This window comes from Chiloscyllium punctatum, chromosome 30 (assembly GCF_047496795.1).
Source record: "Chiloscyllium punctatum isolate Juve2018m chromosome 30, sChiPun1.3, whole genome shotgun sequence".
Lineage (NCBI taxonomy): Eukaryota > Metazoa > Chordata > Chondrichthyes > Orectolobiformes > Hemiscylliidae > Chiloscyllium > Chiloscyllium punctatum.
This window is the reverse complement of record NC_092768.1, coordinates 11,298,661-11,324,475: the sequence shown is the minus strand read 5'-3', so window position 1 is coordinate 11,324,475 and position 25,815 is coordinate 11,298,661. Positions and strand designations below refer to the sequence as shown.

The 25,815-nt window shown below is 64.9% G+C and overlaps 2 protein-coding genes across 4 annotated transcripts in view; one reads left to right on the top strand and one right to left on the bottom strand.

Moving 5' to 3' along the window:
- Positions 1 to 25,815, top strand: part of LOC140455173 (uncharacterized) — a 459,457-nt gene that overhangs the window by 383,053 nt on the left and 50,589 nt on the right. The window lies entirely within an intron of this gene.
- Positions 1,052 to 25,037, bottom strand: LOC140455043 (uncharacterized). Its single transcript, XM_072549710.1, has 5 exons — positions 24,810 to 25,037; positions 19,779 to 19,967; positions 15,274 to 15,462; positions 6,219 to 6,299; positions 1,052 to 1,168 (listed from the first exon to the last, which is right to left on the bottom strand). Exons 1-5 carry the CDS (start codon positions 24,879 to 24,881, stop codon positions 1,052 to 1,054), a joined length of 648 nt encoding a protein of 215 aa, XP_072405811.1. The 5' UTR covers positions 24,882 to 25,037.

The following is a 25,815-nucleotide window of genomic DNA, read 5'->3' as shown; positions in this document are numbered from 1 at the left end:
ACAGTGCGGCACTCCCTCAGCACTGACCCTCCGACAGGGCCCACTCCCTCAGCACTGACCCTCCCACAGTGCGGCGCTCCCTCAGCACTGACCCTCCGACAGTGCGGCACTCCCTCAGCACCGACCCTCCGACAGTGCCCACTCCCTCAGCACTGACCCTCCGACAGTGCCCACTCCCTCAGCCCTGACCCACTCCCTCAGCACTGACCCTCCGACAGTGCAGCACTCCCTCAGCACTGACCCTCCGACAGTGCGGCACTCCCTCAGCACTGACCCTCCGACAGTGCGGCACTCCCTCAGCACCGACCCTCCGACAGTGCCCACTCCCTCAGCACTGACCCTCCGACAGTGCCCACTCCCTCAGCACTGACCCTCCGACAGTGCCCACTCCCCTCAGCCCTGACCCACTCCCTCAGCACTGACCCTCCGACAGTGCGGCACTCCCTCAGCACTGACCCTCCGACAGTGCGGCACTCCCTCAGCACTGACCCTCCGACAGTGCGGCACTCCCTCAGCACTGACCCTCCGACAGTGCGGCGCTCCCTCAGCACTGACCCTCCGACAGTGCGGCGCTCCCTCAGCACTGACCCCCCGACAGTGCGGCGCTCCCTCAGCACTGACCCTCCGACAGTGCGGCACTCCCTCAGCACCGACCCTCCGACAGTGCCCACTCCCTCAGCACTGACCCTCCGACAGTGCCCACTCCCTCAGCACTGACCCCCTGACAGGGCCTGCTCCCTCAGCACTGACCCTCCGACAGGGCCCACTCCCTCAGCACTGACCCTCCGACAGTGCGGCACTCCCTCAGCACCGACCCTCCGACAGTGCCCACTCCCTCAGCACTGACCCTCCGACAGTGCCCACTCCCTCAGCACTGACCCCCTGACAGGGCCTGCTCCCTCAGCACTGACCCTCCCTCAGCACTGACCCCCCTGACAGGGCCTGCTCCCTCAGCCCTGACCCTCCCTCAGCCCTGACCCTCCCTCAGCCCTGACCCTCTGTCAGGGCCTGCTCCCCCAGTGGTGTCCCCACCTCCCCGGCCTCCCTGTCCTTACCCAGCGTCCTCTGGGAGCAGTAACTCGAAGCGCGCGGCCTGTTTCGCTGCTGCCTTCGACAGGTCCCCCACGACCTTTAGGTGATTCCTCACTTTCCGATCGGTGATCCTCCCCTGCACCAGGTGACAGTGAACTCAGAGTGAGGGGTATACAGGGAGGGGGGGGGGGGGTCTCCCCCATCCCCAAACCCCCCCCAGAGTGAGGGGTATACAGGGAGGGGGGTGGGGGGGGGTCTCCCCCATCCCCAAACCTCCCCCAGAGTGAGGGGTATACAGGGAGGGGGGCGGGGGTGGGTCTCCCCCATCCCCAAATCCCCCCCAGAGTGAGGGGTATACAGGGAGGGGGGCAGGGGGGGGTCTCCCCCATCCCCAAACCTCCCCCAGAGTGAGGGGTATACAGGGAGGGGGGGGGGGGGGGGTCTCCCCCATCCCCAAACCCCCCCCCAGAGTGAGGGGTATACAGGGAGGGGGGCAGGGGGGGGTCTCCCCCATCCCCAAACCCCCCCCAGAGTGAGGGGTATACAGGGAGGGGGGCAGGGGGGGTCTCCCCCATCCCCAAACCCCCCCCAGAGTGAGGGGTATACAGGGAGGGGGGGGGGGTCTCCCCCATCCCCAAACCCCCCCCAGAGTGAGGGGTATACAGGGAGGGGGGTGGGGGGGGGGGTCTCCCCCATCCCCAAACCTCCCCCAGAGTGAGGGGTATACAGGGAGGGGGGCGGGGGTGGGTCTCGCCCATCCCCAAATCCCCCCCAGAGTGAGGGGTATACAGGGAGGGGGGCAGGGGGGGGTCTCCCCCATCCCCAAACCTCCCCCAGAGTGAGGGGTATACAGGGAGGGGGGGGGGGGGGGGGGTCTCCCCCATCCCCAAACCCCCCCCAGAGTGAGGGGTATACAGGGAGGGGGGCAGGGGGGGGTCTCCCCCATCCCCAAACCCCCCCAGAGTGAGGGGTATACAGGGAGGGGGGCAGGGGGGGTCTCCCCCATCCCCAAACCCCCCCCAGAGTGAGGGGTATACAGGGAGGGGGGGGGGGGGGGTCTCCCCCATCCCCAAACCCCCCCCAGAGTGAGGGGTATACAGGGAGGGGGGGCGGGGGGGTCTCCCCCATCCCCAAACCTCCCCCAGATTGAGGGGGTATACAGGGAGGGGTGGGGGGGGGGGGGTCTCCACCATCCCCAAACCCCCCCCAGAGTGAGGGGTATACAGGGAGGGGGGCGCTCTCCCCCACCCCCCACCCCCCCCAGAGTGAGGGGTATACAGGGAGGGGGCGCTCTCCCCCCCCCCCCCCCCCCAGAGTGAGGGGTATACAGGGAGGGGGCGCTCTCCCCCACCCCCCACCCCCCCCAGAGTGAGGGGTATACAGGGAGGGGGCGCTCTCCCCCACCCCCCACCACCCCAGAGTGAGGGGTATACAGGGAGGGGGGCGCTCTCCCCCACCCCCCACGCCCCCCAGAGTGAGGGGTATACTGGGAGGGGGCGCTCTCCCCCCATCCCCCACCCCGTCCAGAGTGAGGGGTATACAGGGAGGGGGCGCTCTCCCCCACCCTCCCCCAGAGTGAGGGGTATACTGGGAGGGGGCGCTCTCCCCCACCCTCCCCCAGAGTGAGGGGTATACAGGGAGGGGGCGCTCTCCCCCACCCCCCCCCAAGAGTGAGGGGTATACAGGGAGGGGGCGCTCTCCCCCACCCCCCACCACCCCCAGAGTGAGGGGTATACAGGGAGGGGGCGCTCTCCCCCACCCTCCCCCAGAGTGAGGGGTATACTGGGAGGGGGCGCTCTCCCCCACCCTCCCCCAGAGTGAGGGGTATACAGGGAGGGGGCGCTCTCCCCCACCCTCCCCCAGAGTGAGGGGTATACAGGGAGGGGGCGCTCTCCCCCCACCCCCCCCAGAGTGAGGGGTATACAGGGAGGGGGCGCTCTCCCCCACCCCCCCCAGAGTGAGGGGTATACAGGGAGGGGGCGCTCTCCCCCACACCCCCAGAGTGAGGGGTATACAGGGAGGGGGGCGCTCTCCCTCACCCTCCCCCAGAGTGAGGGGTATACAGGGAGGGGGCGCTCTCCCCCCCCACCCCCCCCCCCCCCCAAGAGTGAGGGGTATACAGGGAGGGGGCGCTCTCCCCCACCCCCCACCACCCCCAGAGTGAGGGGTATACAGGGAGGGGGCGCTCTCCCCCACCCTCCCCCAGAGTGAGGGGTATACTGGAGGGGGCGCTCTCCCCCACCCTCCCCCAGAGTGAGGGGTATACAGGGAGGGGGCGCTCTCCCCCCACCCCCCCCCAGAGTGAGGGGTATACAGGGAGGGGGCGCTCTCCCCCACCCCCCCCAGAGTGAGGGGTATACAGGGAGGGGGCGCTCTCCCCCACCCCCCCCCCAGAGTGAGGGGTATACAGGGAGGGGGCGCTCTCCCCCACACCCCCAGAGTGAGGGGTATACAGGGAGGGGGCGCTCTCCCTCACCCTCCCCCAGAGTGAGGGGTATACAGGGAGGGGGCGCTCTCCCCCACCCCCCACCCCCCCCAGAGTGAGGGGTATACTGGGAGGGGGCGCTCTCCCCCACCCCCCCCCAGAGTGAGGGGTATACAGGGAGGGGGCGCTCTCCCCCCACCCCCCCCCAGAGTGAGCGGTATACAGGGAGGGGGCGCTCTCCCCCACCCCCCACCCCCCCCAGAGTGAGGGGTATACAGGGAGGGGGCGCTCTCCCCCCCCCCCCCAGAGTGAGGGGTATACAGGGAGGGGGCGCTCTCCCCCCATCCCCCCCAGAGTGAGGGGTATACAGGGAGGGGGCGCTCTCCCCCCACCCCCCCCAGAGTGAGGGGTATACAGGGAGGGGGCGCTCTCCCCCACCCCCCCCAGAGTGAGGGGTATACAGGGAGGGGGCGCTCTTCCCCCCCCCCCCCCCCCCCCCCAGAGTGAGGGGTATACAGGGAGGGGGCGCTCTCCCCCACCCCCCCCAGAGTGAGGGGTATACAGGGAGGGGGCGCTCTCCCCCACCCCCCCCCCAGAGTGAGCGGTATACAGGGAGGGGCCGCTCTCCCCCACCCCCCCCAGAGTGAGGGGTATACAGGGAGGGGGCGCTCTCCCCCACCCCCCCCAGAGTGAGGGGTATACAGGGAGGGGGCGCTCTCCCCCACCCCCCCCAGAGTGAGGGGTATACAGGGAGGGGGCGCTCTCCCCCACCCTCCCCCAGAGTGAGGGGTATACAGGGAGGGGGCGCTCTCCCCCATCCCCCCCAGAGTGAGGGGTATACAGTGAGGGGGCGCTCTCCCCCATCCCCCCCAGAGTGAGGCGTATACAGTGAGGGGGCGCTCTCCCCCACCCCCCCCAGAGTGAGGGGTATACAGGGAGGGGGCGCTCTCCCCCACCCTCCCCCAGAGTGAGGGGTACACTGGGAGGGGGCGCTCTCCCCCATCCCCCCCAGAGTGAGGGGTATACAGGGAGGGGGCGCTCTCCCCCACCCCCCCCCAGAGTGAGGGGTATACAGTGAGGGGGCGCTCTCCCCCATCCCCCCCAGAGTGAGGCGTATACAGGGAGGGGGCGCTCTCCCCCACCCCCCCCAGAGTGAGGGGTATACAGGGAGGGGGCGCTCTCCCCCACCCCCCCCCAGAGTGAGGGGTATACAGGGAGGGGGCGCTCTCCCCCACCCTCCCCCAGAGTGAGGGGTATACTGGGAGGGGGCGCTCTCCCCCATCCCCCCCAGAGTGAGGGGTATACAGGGAGGGGGCGCTCTCCCCCACCCCCCCCCAGAGTGAGGGGTATACTGGGAGGGGGCGCTCTCCCCCCACCCCCCCCAGAGTGAGGGGTATACAGGGAGGGGGCGCTCTCCCCCACCCCCTCCAGAGTGAGGGGTATACAGGGAGGGGGCGCTCTCCCCAACCCTCCCCCAGAGTGAGGGGTATACTGGGAGGGGGCGCTCTCCCCCACCCCCCCCCCAGAGTGAGGGGTGTACAGGGAGGGGGCGCTCTCCCCCACCCCCCCAGAGTGAGGGGTATACTGGGAGGGGGCGCTCTCCCCCACCCTCCCCAGAGTGAGGGGTATACAGGGAGGGGGCGCTCTCCCCCACCCCCCCCAGAGTGAGGGGTATACTGGGAGGGGGCGCTCTCCCCCACCCCCCACCCTCCCCCAGAGTGAGGGGTGTACAGGGAGGGGGCGCTCTCCCCCACCCTCCCCCAGAGTGAGGGGTGTACAGGGAGGGGGCGCTCTCCCCCACCCCCCACCCTCCCCAGAGTGAGGGGTATACTGGGAGGGGGCGCTCTCCCCCACCCTCCCCAGAGTGAGGGGTATACAGGGAGGGGGCGCTCTCCCCCACCCCCCCCAGAGTGAGGGGTATACTGGGAGGGGGCGCTCTCCCCCACCCTCCCCCAGAGTGAGGGGTGTACAGGGAGGGGGCGCTCTCCCCCACCCTCCCCCAGAGTGAGGGGTGTACAGGGAGGGGGCGCTCTCCCCCACCCCCCACCCTCCCCAGAGTGAGGGGTATACTGGGAGGGGGCGCTCTCCCCCACCCTCCCCCAGAGTGAGGGGTGTACAGGGAGGGGGCGCTCTCCCCCACCCTCCCCCAGAGTGAGGGGTATACTGGGAGGGGGCGCTCTCCACCACCCCCCACCCTCCCCCAGAGTGAGGGGTGTACAGGGAGGGGGCGCTCTCCCCCACCCCCCCCAGAGTGAGGGGTATACTGGGAGGGGGCGCTCTCCCCCACCCCCCCCAGAGTGAGGGGTATACAGGGAGGGGGCGCTCTCCCCCCACCCTCCCCCAGAGTGAGGGGTGTACAGGGGGAGGGGGCGCTCTCCCCCACCCTCCCCCAGAGTGAGGGGTGTACAGGGGGAGGGGGCGCTCTCCCCCACCCCCCCCCAGAGTGAGGGGTATACAGGGAGGGGGCGCTGTCCCCCACCCCCCCCCCCAGAGTGAGGGGTATACAGGGAGGGGGCGCTCTCCCCCATCCCCCCCAGAGTGAGGCGTATACAGGGAGGGGGCGCTCTCCCCCACCCCCCCCAGAGTGAGGGGTGTACAGGGGGAGGGGGCGCTCTCCCCCACCCTCCCCCAGAGTGAGGGGTATACAGGGGGAGGGGGAGCTCCTCAGTGGGATCCCTGGAGATTGGATCATACAGAACGTGTCGTGATGAAGTGAACAAGCTCACTGTAATACTGAGGACACGTCCCTGGACATACTCACCACCTTAACGGATGCTCCTCGATTAAACTTCCTTATCAGTTTGTTCGGGATCGGGGCCGGTCCTGCAAAAGGATCCTCTCTCTGAGGTGTTGGTGGGGGGGGGGCCGAGGAGGATGACAAAACGCAGGAATTAATGAAAAGGGGTTTATGGTGACCCTCCCCCACCCCCCACACTCTCAGACAGTACACTCCAGACCCTAACCCCTCGAGTGACCCTCCCTCCCCCCCACACTCTCAGACAGTACACCCCAGACCCTAACCCCTCGAGTGACCCTCCCCCTCCCCTCACACTCTCAGACAGTACACTCCAGACCCTAACCCCTCGAGTGACCCTCCCCCTCCCCCCACACTCTCAGACAGTACACTCCAGACCCTAACCCCTCGAGTGACCCCCCCTCCCCCCCACACTCTCAGACAGTACACCCCAGACCCTAACCCCTCGAGTGACCCTCCCCCTCCCCCCCACACTCTCAGACAGTACACCCCAGACCCTAACCCCCCGAGTGACCCTCCCCCACCCCCCACACTCTCAGACAGTACACTCCAGACCCTAACCCCTCGAGTGACCCTCCCCCTCCCCCCCACACTCTCAGACAATACACCCCAGACCCTAACCCCTCGAGTGACCCTCCCCCTCCCCCACACTCTCAGACAGTACACCCCAGACCCTAACCCCTCGAGTGACCCTCCCCCACCCCCCACACTCTCAGACAGTACACCCCAGACCCTAACCCCTCGAGTGACCCTCCCCACCCCCCACACTCTCAGACAGTACACCCCAGACCCTAACCCCTCGAGTGACCCTCCCTCCCCCCACACTCTCAGACAGTACACTCCAGACCCTAACCCCTCGAGTGACCCTCCCCCTCCCCCCACACTCTCAGACAGTACACTCCAGACCCTAACCCCTCGAGTGACCCTCCCCCTCCCCCCACACTCTCAGACAGTTCACTCCAGACCCTAACCCCTCGAGTGACCCTCCCCCTCCCCCCCCTCCCCCTCAGACAGTACACCCCAGACCCTAACCCCTCGAGTGACCCTCCCTCCCCCCACACTCTCAGACAGTACACCCCAGACCCTAACCCCTCGAGTGACCCTCCCCCACCCCCACACTCTCAGACAGTACACCCCAGACCCTAACCCCTCGAGTGACCCTCCCCCACCCCCCACACTCTCAGACAGTACACCCCAGACCCTAACCCCTCGAGTGACCCTCCCCCACCCTCACACTCTCAGACAGTACACTCCAGACCCTAACCCCTCGAGTGACCCTCCCTCCCCCCACACTCTCAGACAGTACACTCCAGACCCTAACCCCTCGAGTGACCCTCCCCCCTCCCCCCACACTCTCAGACAGTACACTCCAGACCCTAACCCCTCGAGTGACCCTCCCCCTCCCCCACACTCTCAGACAGTACACCCCAGACCCTAACCCCTCGAGTGACCCTCCCCCTCCCCCCCACACTCTCAGACAGTACACCCCAGACCCTAACCCCTCGAGTGACCCTCCCCCTCCCCCCCACACTCTCAGACAGTACACCCCAGACCCTAACCCCTCGAGTGACCCTCCCCCTCCCCCCCACACTCTCAGACAGTACACCCCAGACCCTAACCCCTCGAGTGACCCTCCCTCCCCCCACACTCTCAGACAGTACACCCCAGACCCTAACCCCTCGAGTGACCCTCCCCCTCCCCCCCACACTCTCAGACAGTACACCCCAGACCCTAACCCCTCGAGTGACCCTCCCCCTCCCCCCCACACTCTCAGACAGTACACCCCAGACCCTAACCCCTCGAGTGACCCTCCCCCTCTCCCCCACACTCTCACACAGTACACGCAGACCCTAACCCCTCGAGTGACCCTCCCCCTCTCCCCCACACTCTCACACAGTACACGCAGACCCTAACCCCTCAAGTGACCCTCCCCCTTTCCCCCACACTCTCAGACAGTACACCCCAGACCCTAACCCCTCGAGTGACCCTGCCCCTCCCCCCACACTCTCAGACAGTACACCCCAGACCCTAACCCCTCGAGTGACCCTCCCCCTTTCCCCCACACTCTCAGACAGTACACCCCAGACCCTAACCCCCGAGTGACCCTCCCCCTCCCCCCACACTCTCAGACAGTACACCCCAGACCCTAACCCCCCGAGTGACCCTCCCCCTCTCCCCCACACTCTCACACAGTACACGCAGACCCTAACCCCTCAAGTGACCCTCCCCCTTTCCCCCACACTCTCAGACAGTACACCCCAGACCCTAACCCCTCGAGTGACCCTGCCCCTCCCCCCACACTCTCAGACAGTACACCCCAGACCCTAACCCCTCGAGTGACCCCCCCTCCCTCCCCCTCAGACAGTACACCCCCGACCCTAACCCCTCGAGTGACCCTCCCCCTCCCCCCCCTCAGACAGTACACCCCAGACCCTAACCCCTCGAGTGACCCTCCCCCTCCCCCCACACTCTCAGACAGTACACTCCCGACCCTAACCCCCCGAGTGACCCTCCCCCTCCCCCCCCCCCCTCAGACAGTACACTCCCGACCCTAACCCCTCGAGTGACCCTCCCCCTCCCCCCCACACTCTCAGACAGTACACCCCAGACCCTAACCCCTCGAGTGACCCTCCCCCTCCCCCCCACACTCTCAGACAGTACACCCCAGACCCTAACCCCTCGAGTGACCCTCCCCCTCCCCCCCCTCCCCCTCAGACAGTACACCCCAGACCCTAACCCCTCGAGTGACCCTCCCCCTCCCCCCCACACTCTCAGACAGTACACTCCAGACCCTAACCCCTCGAGTGACCCCCCCTCCCCCCCACACTCTCAGACAGTACACCCCAGACCCTAACCCCTCGAGTGACCCTCCCCCACCCCCCACACTCTCAGACAGTACACTCCCGACCCTAACCCCTCGAGTGACCCTCCCCCTCCCCCCACACTCTCAGACAGTACACCCCAGACCCTAACCCCCCGAGTGACCCTCCCCCTCCCCCCTACACTCTCAGACAGTACACCCCAGACCCTAACCCCTCGAGTGACCCTCCCCCTCCCCCCACACTCTCAGACAGTACACCCCAGACCCTAACCCCTCGAGTGACCCTCCCCCTCCCCCACACTCTCAGACAGTACACTCCAGACCCTAACCCCTCGAGTGACCCTCCCCCTCCCCCCCACACTCTCAGACAGTACACTCCAGACCCTAACCCCTCGAGTGACCCACCCCCTCCCCCCCCTCCCCCTCAGACAGTACACCCCAGACCCTAACCCCTCGAGTGACCCTGCCCCTCCCCTCACACTCTCAGACAGTACACCCCAGACCCTAACCCCTCGAGTGACCCTCCCCCCCCCCCCTCAGACAGTACACCCCCGACCCTAACCCCTCGAGTGACCCTCCCCCTCCCCTCACACTCTCAGACAGTACACTCCAGACCCTAACCCCCCGAGTGACCCTCCCCCTCCCCCACACTCTCAGACAGTACACTCCCGACCCTAACCCCCCGAGTGACCCTCCCCCTCCCCCCCACACTCTCAGACAGTACACCCCAGACCCTAACCCCTCGAGTGACCCTGCCCCTCCCCCCACACTCTCAGACAGTACACCCCAGACCCTAACCCCTCGAGTGACCCTCCCCCTCCCCTCACACTCTCAGACAGTACACTCCCGACCCTAACCCCCCGAGTGACCCTCCCCCTCCCCCCTACACTCTCAGACAGTACACTCCCGACCCTAACCCCTCGAGTGACCCTCCCCCTCCCCCCCCTCCCCCTCAGACAGTACACTCCCGACCCTAACCCCCCGAGTGACCCTCCCCCTCCCCCCCACACTGTCAGACAATACACCCCAGACCCTAACCCAAGTGACCCTGCCCCTCTCCCCACACTCTCAGACAGTACACTCCAGACCCTAACCCCTCGAGTGAACCTACCTCCCCCCACACTCTCAGACAGTACACTCCCGACCCTAACCCCTCGAGTGACCCTCCCCCTCCCCCCCTCCCCCTCAGACAGTACACTCCCGACCCTAACCCCTCGAGTGACCCTCCCCCTCCCCCCTACACTGTCAGAGCCTGACCATTTGATGACTTTATCTTTATTCTATCCCTCTCATTCTCAACCCACTCCCCGAGTGGGAACAGATTCTCTCTCCCTGTCTCTCTCTCCTGGGCCTGGATCCATTGTGACTTTGTAAACCTCTGTTATATTTCCTGCTGACCTCCCGCTAACCATTTGATGCAGTGAACTGAGATCGCTCACCACTGAGGCTCTCCCTGATAATCTCTGCTTCACTGTCTCAGACACCCTCAGATTCTCTCTATACCTACACTGTAGACAGGGTTCCAGCTGAGGCTGAGCCAGCTTCTTACTCACAGGCACGTGTCACACCAAGAATGTACCGGCTCGTCAAGTGGGTCAACACCATCAATGTCCAAACGTACACAGTCACGATTGGAAACCCAATGCAGGGGGTTTACACATCACTGTTAGAACTTTATCTTCAGCTGAAATCACTAACATCCCAGCACTATCCCTCCCTCCCTTGGCGGACTCCTCAGCAAACACTAACAGTGTTTCAGGTGTATAATTTTTGCCGGTTTATCAAGAAATTAACAAAATACCGATTTAAACAAAGATTGTTGTCTTTCATCAACTTTAAACATCAGCCCACTGCTCTTGGAGTCTGTGCCCCTGTTAATAAACCCGAGGACACTGTGTCCCCCTCTACCTGTCCCACCACCTTCAATGATCGGTGCACATTTACCCCTAGCTCCCCCTGCTCCTGCCCCAGCCCCTGTAGAATTATAGCCCTTGTTTTATGTTGTCTCTCAAAAGCTTTTCCAATCATTGTTTTATACAGACTGACCCCTGACCCTGGACTGACCCCTGACTCTAGACGGACCCCAGACTGATACCACCTGACCCCAGACCGACACCCCCCCCCACCCCCATCTAGACCCCAAACCGATCTCCCCCTCGACCCCAGACCATTCCCCCCCCGACCCCAGACCGAACTCCCCCCGACCCCAGACCGAACTCCCCCCGACCCCAGACCGAACTCCCCCAGACCGAACTCCCCCCGACCCCCAGACCGAACTCCCCCCGACCCCCAGACCGAACTCCCCCCGACCCCAGACCGAACTCCCCCAGACCGAACTCCCCCCGACCCCCAGACCGAACTCCCCCCGACCCCCAGACCGAACTCCCCCCGACCCCCAGACCGAACTCCCCCCGACCCCCAGACCGAACTCCCCCGACCCCCAGACCGATATCCCCACCGACCCCAGACCGAACTCCCCCCGACCCCCAGACCGAACTCCCCCGACCCCCAGACCGAACTCCTCCGACCCCAGACCGATATCCCCCCACCCTCCGACCCCAGACCGATATCCCCCCACCCCCCGACCCCAGACCGATATCCCCCCACCCCCCGACCGATATCCCCCCCCCGACCCCAGACCGATATCCCCCCACCCCCCCCGACCCCAGGCCGATATTCCCCCCCCGACCCCAGACCGATATCCCCCCACCCCCCCGACCCCAGACCGATATTCCCACCCCGACCCCAGACCGATATTCCCCCCCCGACCCCAGACCGATATTCCCCCCCCGACCCCAGACCGATATTCCCCCCCCGACCCCCCCGACCCCAGACCGATATTCCCCCACCCCCCCGACCCCAGACCGATATTCCCCCCCCGACCCCAGACCGATATTCCCCCCCCGACCCCAGACCGATATTCCCCCCCCGACCCCAGACCGATATTCCCCCCCCGACCCCCAGACCGAACTCCCCCCGACCCCCAGACCGAACTCCCCCCGACCCCCAGACCGAACTCCCCCGACCCCCAGACCGATATCCCCACCGACCCCAGACCGAACTCCCCCCGACCCCCAGACCGAACTCCCCCGACCCCCAGACCGAACTCCCCCGACCCCCAGACCGAACTCCTCCGACCCCAGACCGATATACCCCCACCCTCCGACCCCAGACCGATATCCCCCCACCCCCCGACCCCAGACCGATATCCCCCCACCCCCCGACCGATATCCCCCCCCCGACCCATATCCCCCCCCCCCGACCCCAGACCGATATCCCCCCACCCCCCCGACCCCAGGCCGATATTCCCCCCCCGACCCCAGACCGATATCCCCCCACCCCCCCGACCCCAGACCGATATTCCCCCACCCCCCCGACCCCAGACCGATATTCCCCCCCCGACCCCAGACCGATATTCCCCCCCCGACCCCAGACCGATATTCCCCCCCCGACCCCCCCGACCCCAGACCGATATTCCCCCCCGACCCCCCCGACCCCAGACCGATATTCCCCCACCCCCCCGACCCCAGACCGATATTCCCCCACCCCCCCGACCCCAGACCGATATTCCCCCCCCGACCCCAGACCGATATTCCCCCCCCGACCCCAGACCGATATTCCCCCCCCGACCCCAGACCGATATTCCCCCCCCGACCCCCAGACCGATATCCCCACCGACCCCAGACCGAACTCCTCCGACCCCAGACCGATATCCCCCCACCCTCCGACCCCAGACCGATATCCCCCCACCCCCCGACCCCAGACCGATATCCCCCCACCCCCCGACCGATATCCCCCCCCCGACCCATATCCCCCCCCCCCGACCCCAGACCGATATCCCCCCACCCCCCCGACCCCAGGCCGATATTCCCCCCCCGACCCCAGACCGATATCCCCCCACCCCCCCGACCCCAGACCGATATTCCCCCCCCGACCCCAGACCGATATTCCCCCCCCGACCCCAGACCGATATTCCCCCACCCCCCCGACCCCAGACCGATATTCCCCCACCCCCCCGACCCCAGACCGATATTCCCCCACCCCCCCGACCCCAGACCGATATTCCCCCACCCCCCCGACCCCAGACCGATATTCCCCCACCCCCCCGACCCCAGACCGATATTCCCCCACCCCCCCGACCCCAGACCGATATTCCCCCACCCCCCCGACCCCAGACCGATATTCCCCCACCCCCCCGACCCCAGACCGATATTCCCCCACCCCCCCGACCCCAGACCGATATTCCCCCACCCCCCCGACCCCAGACCGATATTCCCCCACCCCCCCGACCCCAGACCGATATTCCCCCCCCGACCCCAGACCGATATTCCCCCCCCGACCCCAGACCGATATTCCCCCACCCCCCCGACCCCAGACCGATATTCCCCCCCCCGACCCCAGACCGATATTCCCCCCCCCGACCCCAGACCGATATTCCCCCCCCGACCCCAGACCGATATTCCCCCCCCGACCCCAGACCGATATTCCCCCCCCGACCCCAGACCGATATTCCCCCCCCGACCCCAGAACGATATTCCCCCCCCCGACCCCAGACCGATATTCCCCCCCCCGACCCCAGACCGATATTCCCCCCCCGACCCCAGACCGATATTCCCCCCCCGACCCCAGACCGATATTCCCCCCCCGACCCCAGACCGATATTCCCCCCCCGACCCAAGACCGATATTCCCCCCCCGACCCCAGACCGATATTCCCCCCCCGTCCCCAGACCGATATTCCCCCCCCGTCCCCAGACCGATATCCCCCCCCCGACCCCAGACCGATATCCCCCGACCCCAGACCGATATCCCCCGACCCCAGACCGATATCCCCCGACCCCCCGACCCCAGACCGATATCCCCCGACCCCCCGATCCAAGACCGATATCCCCCCACCCCCCGACCCAAGACCGATATCCCCCCACCCCCCGACCCCAGACCGATATCCCCCGACCCCAGACCGATATCCCCCGACCCCAGACCGATATCCCCCGACCCCCCGACCCCAGACCGATATCCCCCGACCCCCCGACCCCAGACCGATATCCCCCCACCCCCCGACCCAAGACCGATATCCCCCCACCCCCCGACCCCAGACCGATATCCCCCCACCCCCCGACCCCAGACCGATATCCCCCCACCCCCGGACCGATATCCCCCCACCCCCCGACCCCAGACCGATATCCCCCCACCCCAGACCGATATCCCACCAAACCCCCGCCCCCAGACCGATATCCCCCCACCCCCCGACCACAGACCGATATCCCCCCACCCCCCGACCGATATCCCCCCACCCCCCGACCGATATCCCCCCACCCCCCGACCCCAGACCGATATCCCCCCACCCCCCGACCCCAGACCGATATTCCCCCCCGACCCCAGACCGATATTCCCCCCCCGACCCCAGACCGATATTCCCCCCCCCGACCCCAGACCGATATCCCCCCCCCGACCCCCAGACCGATATCCCCCCAACCCCAGACTGATATCCCCCTGACACCAGGCCGATCTCTCCCGACCCCCAGACCGATCACCCCCCCCAACCCCAGACCGATCCCCCCCCCCGCCGACCCCGGACCGATCCCCCCCCGACCCAGGACCGAACCCCCCCCGACCCCGGACCGATCCCCTCTGACCGATCCACCCCCGACCCCAGACCGAATGCCCCTGACCCCAGACCGATCCCCCCTGATCCCGGACTGATCCACCCCCAACCCCAGACTGATCCCAGACCGATCCACCCCGACCCCAGACCGATCCCCCCTGACCCCAGACCGATCCACCCCCCGACCCCAGACCGATCCACCCCCCGACCCCAGACCGATCCACCCCCCCGACCCCAGACCGATCCACCCCCCCGACCCCAGACCGATCCACCCCCCCGACCCCAGACCGATCCACCCCCCCCGACCCCAGACCGATCCACCCCCCCGACCCCAGACCGATCCACCCCCCCGACCCCAGACCGATCCACCCCCCCGACCCCAGACCGATCCACCCCCCCGACCCCAGACCGATCCACCCCCCCGACCCCAGACCGATCCACCCCCCCGACCCCAGACCGATCCACCCCCCCGACCCCAGACCGATCCACCCCCCCGACCCCAGACCGATCCACCCCCCCGACCCCAGACCGATCCACCCCCCCGACCCCAGACCGATCCACCCCCCCGACCCCAGACCGACCCCCGACCCCCGATCCCGGAAATGCAGGAGTGGGAGCTGGTACCACTGGACTCACCCCTGAAAGCACCTTCTTCGCTGGGTCCATCGATGCTGGGCAATCCCTGTGTTTCCCTCTCATGGACCTTCGAGAGCTCGGCTTCCTCTGTGCCACCTTCACCCGCGCTGCTGCCTTACTGCCCTTCGCAGGAGCTGGTGCTGCATCTGCAGATATCTCCTCTCCAGTTTCCCAGTACCTCTTCCTCTTCTACATCGTAGGGAAAAGGGACGGGGCAGAGAGAGATGGTTAGATAGAGAATAACATGGGGTGGGGGGTGGGGGGGGTGGAACCCGACCCCTGGCAGAACTGGGCAGCACCGTGACTCAGCGGTTAGCACTGCTGCCTCATAGCACCAGGGATCCGGGTTCGATTCTAGCCTCGGGCAACTGTCTGTGCGGAGTTTGCACATTCCCCCCCGGGGTCTGTGTGGGGTTTACACATTCCCCCAGGGGTCTGTGTGGGGTTTACACATTCCCCCCAGGGGTCTGTGTGGGGTTTACACAATTCCCCCCCCTGTGTCTGTGTGGGGTTTACACATTCCCCCCCCGTGTCTGTGTGGGGTTTACACATTCCCCCCAGGGGTCTGTGTGGGGTTTACACATTCCCCCCCGGGGTCTGTGTGGGGTTTACACATTCCCCCCGGGGTCTGTGTGGGGTTTGCACATTCCCCCCCGGGGTCTGTGTGGGGTTTGCACATTCCCCCCCCGGGGTCTATGTGGGGTTTCCACATTCCCCCCGGGGTCTATGTGGGGTTTACACATTCCCCACACCGAGCACCCCCCGACCGCCAGATCGATCCCCCCCCCCACCCCCAGACCGAGCGCCCCCCCACCCCCAGACCGAGCGCCCCCCACCCCCAGACCGAGCGCCCCCCACCCCCAGACCGAGCGCCCCCCTGACCCCCAGACCGAGCGCCCCCCTGACCCCCAGACCGATCCCCCCCCCGACCCCAGACCGATCCCCCCCCCGACCCCAGACCGATCCCCCCCCCGACCCCAGACCGATCCCCCCCCCGACCCCAGACCGATCCCCCCCCCCGACCCCAGACCGATCTCCCCCGACCCTAGACCGATCCACCCCCGACCCCCAGACCGATCTCCCCCGACCCTAGACCGATCCACCCCCGACCCCAGAACGATCCCCCCCCGACCCCAGACCGATCCCCCCCCCCGACCCCAGACCGATCCACCCCCCGACCCCAGACCGATCCACCCCCCGACCCCCAGACCGATCCACCCCCCGACCCCCAGACCGATCCACCCCCCGACCCCCACACCGAGCACACCCCCGACCCCCAGACCGAGCACCCCCGACCCCAGACCGAGCACCCCCGATTCCCCCCCCCGACCCCAGACCGAGCACCCCCGACCCCCTGACCGAGCGCCCCCGACCCACAGATCGATCCCCCCGACCCCCAGCCCGAGCGCCCCTGACCCCCAGCCCGAGCACCCCTGACCCCCAGCCCGAGCACCCCTGACCCCCAGCCCGAGCACCCCTGACCCCCAGCCCGAGCACCCCTGACCCCCAGCCCGAGCACCCCTGACCCCCAGCCCGAGCACCCCTGACCCCCAGCCCGAGCACCCCTGACCCCCAGCCCGAGCACCCCTGACCCCCAGCCCGAGCACCCCTGACCCCCAGCCCGAGCACCCCTGACCCCCAGCCCGAGCACCCCTGACCCCCAGCCCGAGCACCCCTGACCCCCAGCCCGAGCACCCCTGACCCCCAGCCCGAGCACCCCTGACCCCCAGCCCGAGCACCCCTGACCCCCAGCCCGAGCACCCCTGACCCCCAGCCCGAGCACCCCTGACCCCCAGCCCGAGCACCCCTGACCCCCAGCCCGAGCACCCCTGACCCCCAGCCCGAGCACCCCTGACCCCCAGCCCGAGCACCCCTGACCCCCAGCCCGAGCACCCCTGACCCCCAGCCCGAGCACCCCTGACCCCCAGCCCGAGCACCCCTGACCCCCAGCCCGAGCACCCCTGACCCCCAGCCCGAGCACCCCTGACCCCCAGCCCGAGCACCCCTGACCCCCAGCCCGAGCACCCCTGACCCCCAGCCCGAGCACCCCTGACCCCCAGCCCGAGCACCCCTGACCCCCAGTCCGAGCACCCCTGACCCCCAGTCCGATCTCCCCCCCCGACTCTCAGACCGATTCCCCCTGACTCCCAGACCGATCCCCCCCCCGACCCCAGACCGATCCCCCCCCCCCGACCCCAGACCGATCCCCCCCCCGACCCCAGACCGATCCCCCCCCCCGACCCCAGACCGATCCCCCCCCCGACCCCAGACCGATCCCCCCCCCGACCCCAGACCGATATCCCCCGACCCTAGACCGATCTCCCCCGACCCTAGACCGATCCACCCCCGACCCCAGAACGATCCCCCCCCGACCCCAGACCGATCCCCCCCCGACCCCAGACCGATCCCCCCCCCGACCCCAGACCGATCCCCCCCCCGACCCCAGACCGATCCCCCCCCCGACCCCAGACCGATCCCCCCCCCGACCCCAGACCGATCCCCCCCCGACCCCAGACCGATCCCCCCCCGACCCCAGACCGATCCCCCCCCCGACCCCAGACCGATCCCCCCCCCGACCCCAGACCGATCCCCCCCCCGACCCCAGACCGATCCCCCCCCCGACCCCAGACCGATCCCCCCCCCGACCCCAGACCGATCCCCCCCCCGACCCCAGACCGATCCCCCCCCGACCCCAGACCGATCCCCCCCCCGACCCCAGACCGATCCCCCCCCCGACCCCAGACCGATCCCCCCCCCGACCCCAGACCGATCCCCCCCCGACCCCAGACCGATCCCCCCCCCCGACCCCAGACCGATCCACCCCCCGACCCCAGACCGATCCACCCCCAGAACGATCCACCCCGACCCCCAGACCGAGCACACCCCCGACCCCCAGACCGAGCACCCCCGACCGAGCACCCCCGATCCCCCCCCCGACCCCAGACCGAGCACCCCCGACCCCCTGACCGAGCGCCCCCGACCCACAGATCGATCCCCCCGACCCCGAACCGAGCTCCTCTGACTACCAGACCGATCCCCCTGACCCCCAGTCCGAGCACCCCTGACCCCCAGTCCGAGCGCCCGACCCCCAGTCCGAGCGCCCGACCCCCAGTCCGAGCGCCCGACCCCCAGTCCGAGCGCCCCTGACCCCCAGTCCGAGCGCCCCTGACCCCCAGTCCGAGCGCCCCTGACCCCCAGTCCGAGCGCCCCTGACCCCCAGTCCGAGCGCCCCTGACCCCCAGTCCGATCTCCCCCCCCGACTCTCAGACCGATTCCCCCTGACTCCCAGACCGATCCCCCCCCCGCCCCCAGACCGATCCACCCCCCGACCCCCAGACCGATCCACCCCCGACCCCCAGACCGATCCACCCCCGACCCCCAGACCGATCCACCCCCGACCCCCAGACCGATCCACCCCGACCCCCAGACCGAGCACACCCCCGACCCCCAGACCGATTCACCCCGACCCCCAGACCGATCCCCTCTGACCCCAGACCGATCCCCCCCCCGACCCCAGACCGATCCCACCCCCCGACCCCAGACCGATCCCCCCCCGACCCCAGACCGATCCCCCCCCCGACCCCAGACCGATCCACCCCCGACCCCAGACTGATCGCAGACCGATCCCCCCCCGACCCCAGACCGATCCCCCCCCCGACCCCAGACCGATCCCCCCCCCGACCGATCCCCCCCCCGACCCCAGACCGACCCCCCCCCGACCCCAGACCGATCCCCCCCCCGACCCCAGACCGATCCCCCCCCCGACCCCAGACCGATCCCCCCCCCGACCCCAGACCGATCCCCCCCCCGACCCCAGACCGATCCCCCCCCCGACCCCAGACCGATCCCCCCCCCGACCCCAGACCGATCCCCCCCCCCGACCCCAGACCGATCCCACCCCCCGACCCCAGACCGATCCACCCCCGACCCCAGACCGATCGCCCCTGACCCCAGACCGATCCCCCCTGATCCCAGACCGATCCCCCCTGATCCCAGACTGATCCACCCCCGACCCCAGACCGATCCCAGACCGATCCACCCCGACCCCAGACCGATCCCCCCACCCCCGACCGATCCCCTCTGACCGATCCACCCCCCCGACCCCAGACCGACCACCCCCGACCCCAGACCGATCCCCTCTGACCGATCCACCCCCGACCCCAGACCGATCCCCCCTGATCCCAGACTGATCCACCCCCGACCCCAGACCGATCCCCCCTGACCCCAGACTGATCCCAGACCGATCCACCCCGACCCCAGACCGATCCACCCCCGACCGATCCCCTCTGACCGATCCACCCCCCCGACCCCAGACCGATCCACCCCCCGACCCCAGACCGATCCCCTCTGACCGATCCACCCCCCGACCCCAGACCGATCCACCCCTCGACCCCAGACCGATCCACCCCCCCGACCCCAGACCGATCCACCCCCCCGACCCCAGACCGACCCCCGACCCCCAATCCCGGAAATGCAGGAGTGGGAGCTGGTACCACTGGACTCACCCCTGAAAGCACCTTCTTCGCTGGGTCCATCGATGCTGGGCAATCCCTGTGTTTCCCTCTCATGGACCTTCGAGAGCTCGGCTTCCTCTGTGCCACCTTCACCCGCGCTGCTGCCCTACTGCCCTTCGCAGGAGCTGGTGCTGCATCTGCAGATATCTCCTCTCCAGTTTCCCAGTACCTCTTCCTCTTCTACATCGTAGGGAAAAGGGACGGGGCAGAGAGAGATGGTTAGATAGAGAATAACATGGGGTGGGGGGTGGGGGGGGTGGAACCCGACCCCTGGCAGAACTGGGCAGCACCGTGACTCAGCGGTTAGCACTGCTGCCTCATAGCACCAGGGATCCGGGTTCGATTCTAGCCTCGGGCAACTGTCTGTGCGGAGTTTGCACATTCCCCCCCGGGGTCTGTGTGGGGTTTACACATTCCCCCCCGGGGTCTGTGTGGGGTTTACACATTCCCCCCCGGGGTCTGTGTGGGGTTTACACATTCCCCCCCGGGGTCTGTGTGGGGTTTACACATTCCCCCCCGGGGTCTGTGTGGGGTTTACACATTCCCCCCCGGGGTATGTGTGGGGTTTGCGCATTTCCCCCTCCCCCCCGGGGTCTGTGTGGGGTTTACACATTCCCCCCCGTGTGTCTGTGTGGGGTTTACACATTTCCCCCCCGGGGTCTGTGTGGGTTTTACACATTCCCCCCCGGGGTCTGTGTGGGGTTTGCACATTCCCCCCCCCCCCCCCGGGGTCTGTGTGGGGTTTGCACATTCCCCCCCCCCCCCCCCGGGGTCTGTGTGGGGTTTGCACATTCCCCCCCGGGGTCTGTGTGGGGTTTGCACATTCCCCCCCCCCCCGGGGTCTGTGTGGGGTTTGCACATTCCCCCCCCCCCGGGGTCTGTGTGGGGTTTGCACATTCCCCCCCGGGGTCTGTGTGGGGTTTACACATTCCCCCCCGGGGTCTGTGTGGGGTTTACACATTCCCCCCCGGGGTCTGTGTGGGGTTTACACATTCCCCCCCGGGGTCTGTGTGGGGTTTACACATCCCCCCCCCCCGCCCCCTGGGGTCTGTGTGGGGTTTACACATTTCCCCCCCCCCCCCCCGTGTCTGTGCGGAGTTTCCTCTGGGGCTTCCAGTTTCCTCCCACAGTCCAAAGATGTGTAGGTCAGGTGAATTGGCCATGGGAAATTAGATTAGATTAGATTACTTACTTACAGTGTGGAAACAGGCCCTTCGGCCCAACAAGTCCACACCGACCCGCCGAAGCGCAACCCACCCCTACCCCTACATCTACCCCTTACCTACACTACGGGTAATTTAGCATGGCCAATTCACCTGACCTGCACATCTTTGGAGTGTGGGAGGAAACCGGAGCACCCGGAGGAAACCCACGCAGACACGGGGAGAACGTGCAAACTCCACACAGTCAGTCGCCTGAGGCGGGAATTGAACCCGGGTCTCAGGCGCTGTGAGGCAGCAGTGCTAACCACTGTGCCACCGTGTCGCCCCTTATTGTCCCATAGTGCCAAGGGATGTGCAGGCTAGGGTGGGATTGGCCACGGGAAATTGTCCCATAATGCCCAGGGATGTGTAGGTTAGGGTGGATTGGTCATGGGAAATTGTCCCATAGTGCCCAGGGATGTGCAGGTTAGGGTGGATTGGCCACAAGGATAGGGGAGGGGATGAGTGGCATGCTGTTTGGAGAGAATATTAGAAAGACCGTGGGGTTTATTATTAATAACCAGGGTGTTTACTGTTATTAGAGCTTAAAAATGTGTTGCTGGAAATGCACAGCAGGTCAGGCAGCATCAAAGGAACAAGAGAATCGACGTTTGGGGCATAAGCCCTTCAATGTGGGGTCAGTCGGTTCCATAGACAGGTGCTGAGGAAGGAGACGTGGCTGTGGGAGCGAGTCTGTTTGAGGACCTGGCTGAAGAGTTTCAGAGCAGAGGAGATAGCCTGTAGGGGGGGGTGCAGTGAGAGAGGGGCTCACTGAGATCCTTGTAGAGGGAGGAGGAGAGCTTCTTCAAGGAAGGCATCCTTGTAAGAGGATTCGCAGTAGGTTAAAATCAACTAGGAGATAGTGAGGACTGCAGATGCTGGAGATCAGAATCCAGAGAGTGGTGCTGGAAAAACACAGCAGGTCAGGCAGCATCCAAGGAGCAGGAGAATCAACGTTTCGGGCAGGATTCCTGAAGAAGGGCTTATGCCCGAAATGTTGATTCTCCTGCTCCTTGGATGCTGCCTGACCTGCTGTGTTTTTCCAGCAACACATTTTTAAGCTCTGATCTGCAGTCCTCCCTTTCTCCTGTTTACTGTTATTGAAAACAAATGTCTACAGATTCTGTGAATCATAATCAAAAACAGGACAGTAATAAACTGGGTTTACTGTTAATACCCAGTGACGATGTTCTTGAAGAGAGAACATTCCTGGGTTGGATGTCGCACTAACCTATGCACTATTCCATTCTTGTCTATACACCTAACCAATGGCTGTTTAAATGCCCTTCAATTTGATGAGTCCAGTAATGTTACAGGCAGTGTGTTCCACACCCCTGCTACTCTGAGAAACTCCCTCTGACATCTGTCCTGTATCTATCACCCCCTGAATTTAAAGCTGTGTCCCCTTGAGCTAGCCATCACCATCGGAGGAAAATGGCTCTCACTACCCAATCTATCTAACCCTCTGATTATCTTAGATGTTTGAATTGTCACCTCTCAACCTTCCTCTCTCTAATGAAAACAGCCTCAGTTCCCTCAGCCTTTCCTCATAAGATCTTCCCTCCATACCAGGCAACATCCTCGTAAATCTCCTCTGCACCCTTTCCAAAGCTTCCACATCCTTCTTATAATGCGGTGACCAGAACTGTACACAATACTCCAAGTGCGGCCGCACCAGCGTCTTGTTCAGCTGCAGCATGACCTCATGGTTCCGAAACCTCAATCCACCTCACAATAAACACCAACACACCATGTGCCTTGTTAACAACCCTGTCAACCTGGGTGGCAACTTTCAGATACTTATGAACCAGGACACCATGACCTCTCTGTTCATCTTAACTGCCAAGAATTTTACCATTAGCCCAGTACTCTGCATTCCTGGTACTCCTTCTGAAGTGAACTACCTCACACTTTTCCACATTAAACTCCATTTGCCATTTTTTAATCCAGCTCTCCATCTTAACTATGTCCCTCTGTAATCCATAACATCCCTCAGAACTATCCACAATTCTGCCTACCTTAGTGTCATCCGCAAATTTACTAACCCATCCTTCCTCACCCACCTCCAGATCATTTATAAAAATGAAGAGCAGTGGTCCATTTACTCTCATAGTTGTCCCTTCATGTGCTGTACCTGAAGTTAGATTCCTGGCCCTTCCAGACACTCTGACCTAATACTCCTTCTGTTAACTTTAATAACCTCTGCTCAGCCCTCCCTCTGCTTTAACACTTGCCACAATTTTCCATGTGACTGAAACTCCCCTCATTCAGCTTAAAGCCCTACCCACAGCCCTAGTTATGCAATTTTCCACGTCTCTGATCCCTGTCTGATTCACATGAGCCCATGCCATTGGAGTATAGAACATAAAACATAGAACATTACAGCGCAGAACAGGCCCTTCAGCCCTTGGTCTTGTGCTGACCTGTGAAATTAATCTGATGCTCATCTAACTTACACCATTGTATTATTATTCATATTTAAGTCCAAGGTCCATTTAAATGCCCTTAATGTCAGTGATAAAAAATGTGTTGCTGGAAAAGCGCAGCAGGTCAGGCAGCATCAAAGGAACAGGAGAATCGGCATTTCGGGCATAAGCCCTTCTTCAGGAAGCCCTTCTTCTCCTCAATTCCTGAAGAAGGGCTTATGCCCGAAACGTCGATTCTCCTGCTCCTTGGATGCTGCCTGACCTGCTGTGCTTTTCCAGCAACACATTTTCAGCTCTGATCTCCAGCATCTGCAGTCCTCGCTTTCTCCTTAATGTCAGCGAGTCCACTACTGTTGCAGTCAGGCCATTCCACACCCCTACTACTCTGAGTGAAAAAACTACCTCTGACATTTGTCCTATGTCTATCATCCCTCAACTTAAAACTATGTCCCTCGTGCTAGCCATCACCATCTGAGGAAAAAGGCTCTCTCTCCACCCTATCTAACCTTCTGATTATCTGATATGTCTCAATTAAGTCATCTCTCAACCTTCTGTCTTACGAAAACAGCCTCAAGTCCCTCAGCCTTTCCTTGTAAGACCATCTCTCCACACCAGGCAATATTCTAGTAAATCTCCTCTGAACCCTTTCCAAAGCTTCCACATCCCTCCTATAATGAGAGACTTGGGTCTGTTCTCATAGGAAAGAAGGCGACTAAGAGGGATTTGATAGAGACATACAAGATGATCAGAGGATTAGATAGGGTAGAGGGTGAAAGACTTTTTCCAAGGATGACAACGTCAGCTTGTACGAAGAGGCATAACTACAAACTGAGGGATGATAGCTTTCAGACAAAAATATGCACAACACATAAAGGGAAACTATGAGAAGGGGTGTAGTCAACGCAGGGCTGAGGGTGTTGTGCAGTATACACAAGAAAGTAAATGGACCACTGCTGCTTGTCATTTTTATAAATGATCTGGAGGTGGGTGTGGAAGGGTGGGTTAGTAAATTTGCGGATGACACTAAGGTCAGTGGAGTTGTGGATAGTGCCAAGGGATGCTGTGGGTCAGAGGCAGGTTCTTTACGCAGAGAGTGGTAAGGGCATAGAATGTCCTACCTGCTAATGTAGACAACTCAGCCACATTAGGGAGATTTAAACAATCCTTAGATAAGCACATGGATGATGATGGGACAGTGCTGGGGATGAGCTGAGAATAGTTCACAGGTCGGCACAACATCGAGGGCTGAAGGGCCTGTTCTGCTCTGTATTGTTCTATGTTCTAGAATGGGGCTCAGGTCGGGGAGCAAGCTCCTGTGGGAAGTTTCAGGGCCTGGCACCGATGAGGAACTCCATCTGAACAGGGCACAGCTCGGACAGGAGAGCTTCACCCACCTGAGTCCCATCGACACCGTCACCACAGCCAGGGCTGGGCACCACATGAAGCTCCTCAATGGCTTTGCCCATGAGCTGGAGCTTCTCCAAGGAGACATGTGGGACTTGTTCTCCCAGAATCTCCTCTGAAACCTTTCCAAAGCTTCCACATCCTTCCTTTAATACGGTGACTAGAACTACACGCAATACTCCAAATGCAGCCACACCAGAGTTTTCTACCCTTGCAGCATGACCTCATGCCTCTGAAACCCAATCCCCCTCCCCCTCCCCCACCCTCTGAAACCCAATCCCCCTCCCCCTCCCCCACCCTCTGAAACCCAATCCCCCTCCCCCTCCCCCACCCTCTGAAACCCAATCCCCCTCCCCCTCCCCCACCCTCTGAAACCCAATCCCCCTCCCCCTCCCCCACCCTCTGAAACCCAATCCCCTCCCCCTCCCCCACCCTCTGAAACCCAATCCCCCTCCCCCTCCCCCACCCTCTGAAACCCAATCCCCCTCCCCCTCCCCCACCCTCTGAAACCCAATCCCCCTCCCCCTCCCCCACCCTCTGAAACCCAATCCCCCTCCCCCTCCCCCACCCTCTGAAACCCAATCCCCCTCCCCCTCCCCCACCCTCTGAAACCCAATCCCCCTCCCCCTCCCCCCACCCTCTGAAACCCAATCCCCCTCCCCCTCCCCCACCCTCTGAAACCCAATCCCCCTCCCCCTCCCCCACCCTCTGAAACCCAATCCCCCTCCCCCTCCCCCACCCTCTGAAACCCAATCCCCCTCCCCCTCCCCCACCCTCTGAAACCCAATCCCCCTCCCCCTCCCCCACCCTCTGAAACCCAATCCCCCTCCCCCTCCCCCACCCTCTGAAACCCAATCCCCCTCCCCCTCCCCCACCCTCTGAAACCCAATCCCCCTCCCCCCCCACCCTCTGAAACCCAATCCCCCTCCCCCTCCCCCACCCTCTGAAACCCAATCCCCCTCCCCCTCCCCCACCCTCTGAAACCCAATCCCCCTC

Excerpts from the sequence above, each read along its gene's own strand:
- LOC140455043 (XM_072549710.1), bottom strand. The coding sequence starts at position 24,881 with ATGGGCAAAGCCATTGAGGAGCTTCATGTGGTGCCCAGCCCTGGCTGT. Across the intron at positions 15,463-19,778 it reads CGAAGAAGGTGCTTTCAGGG|AAGAGGAAGAGGTACTGGGA; the intron begins GTGAGTCCAGTG and ends CCTACGATGTAG. Across the intron at positions 6,300-15,273 it reads CGAAGAAGGTGCTTTCAGGG|AGAGAGGATCCTTTTGCAGG; the intron begins GTGAGTCCAGTG and ends CCAACACCTCAG.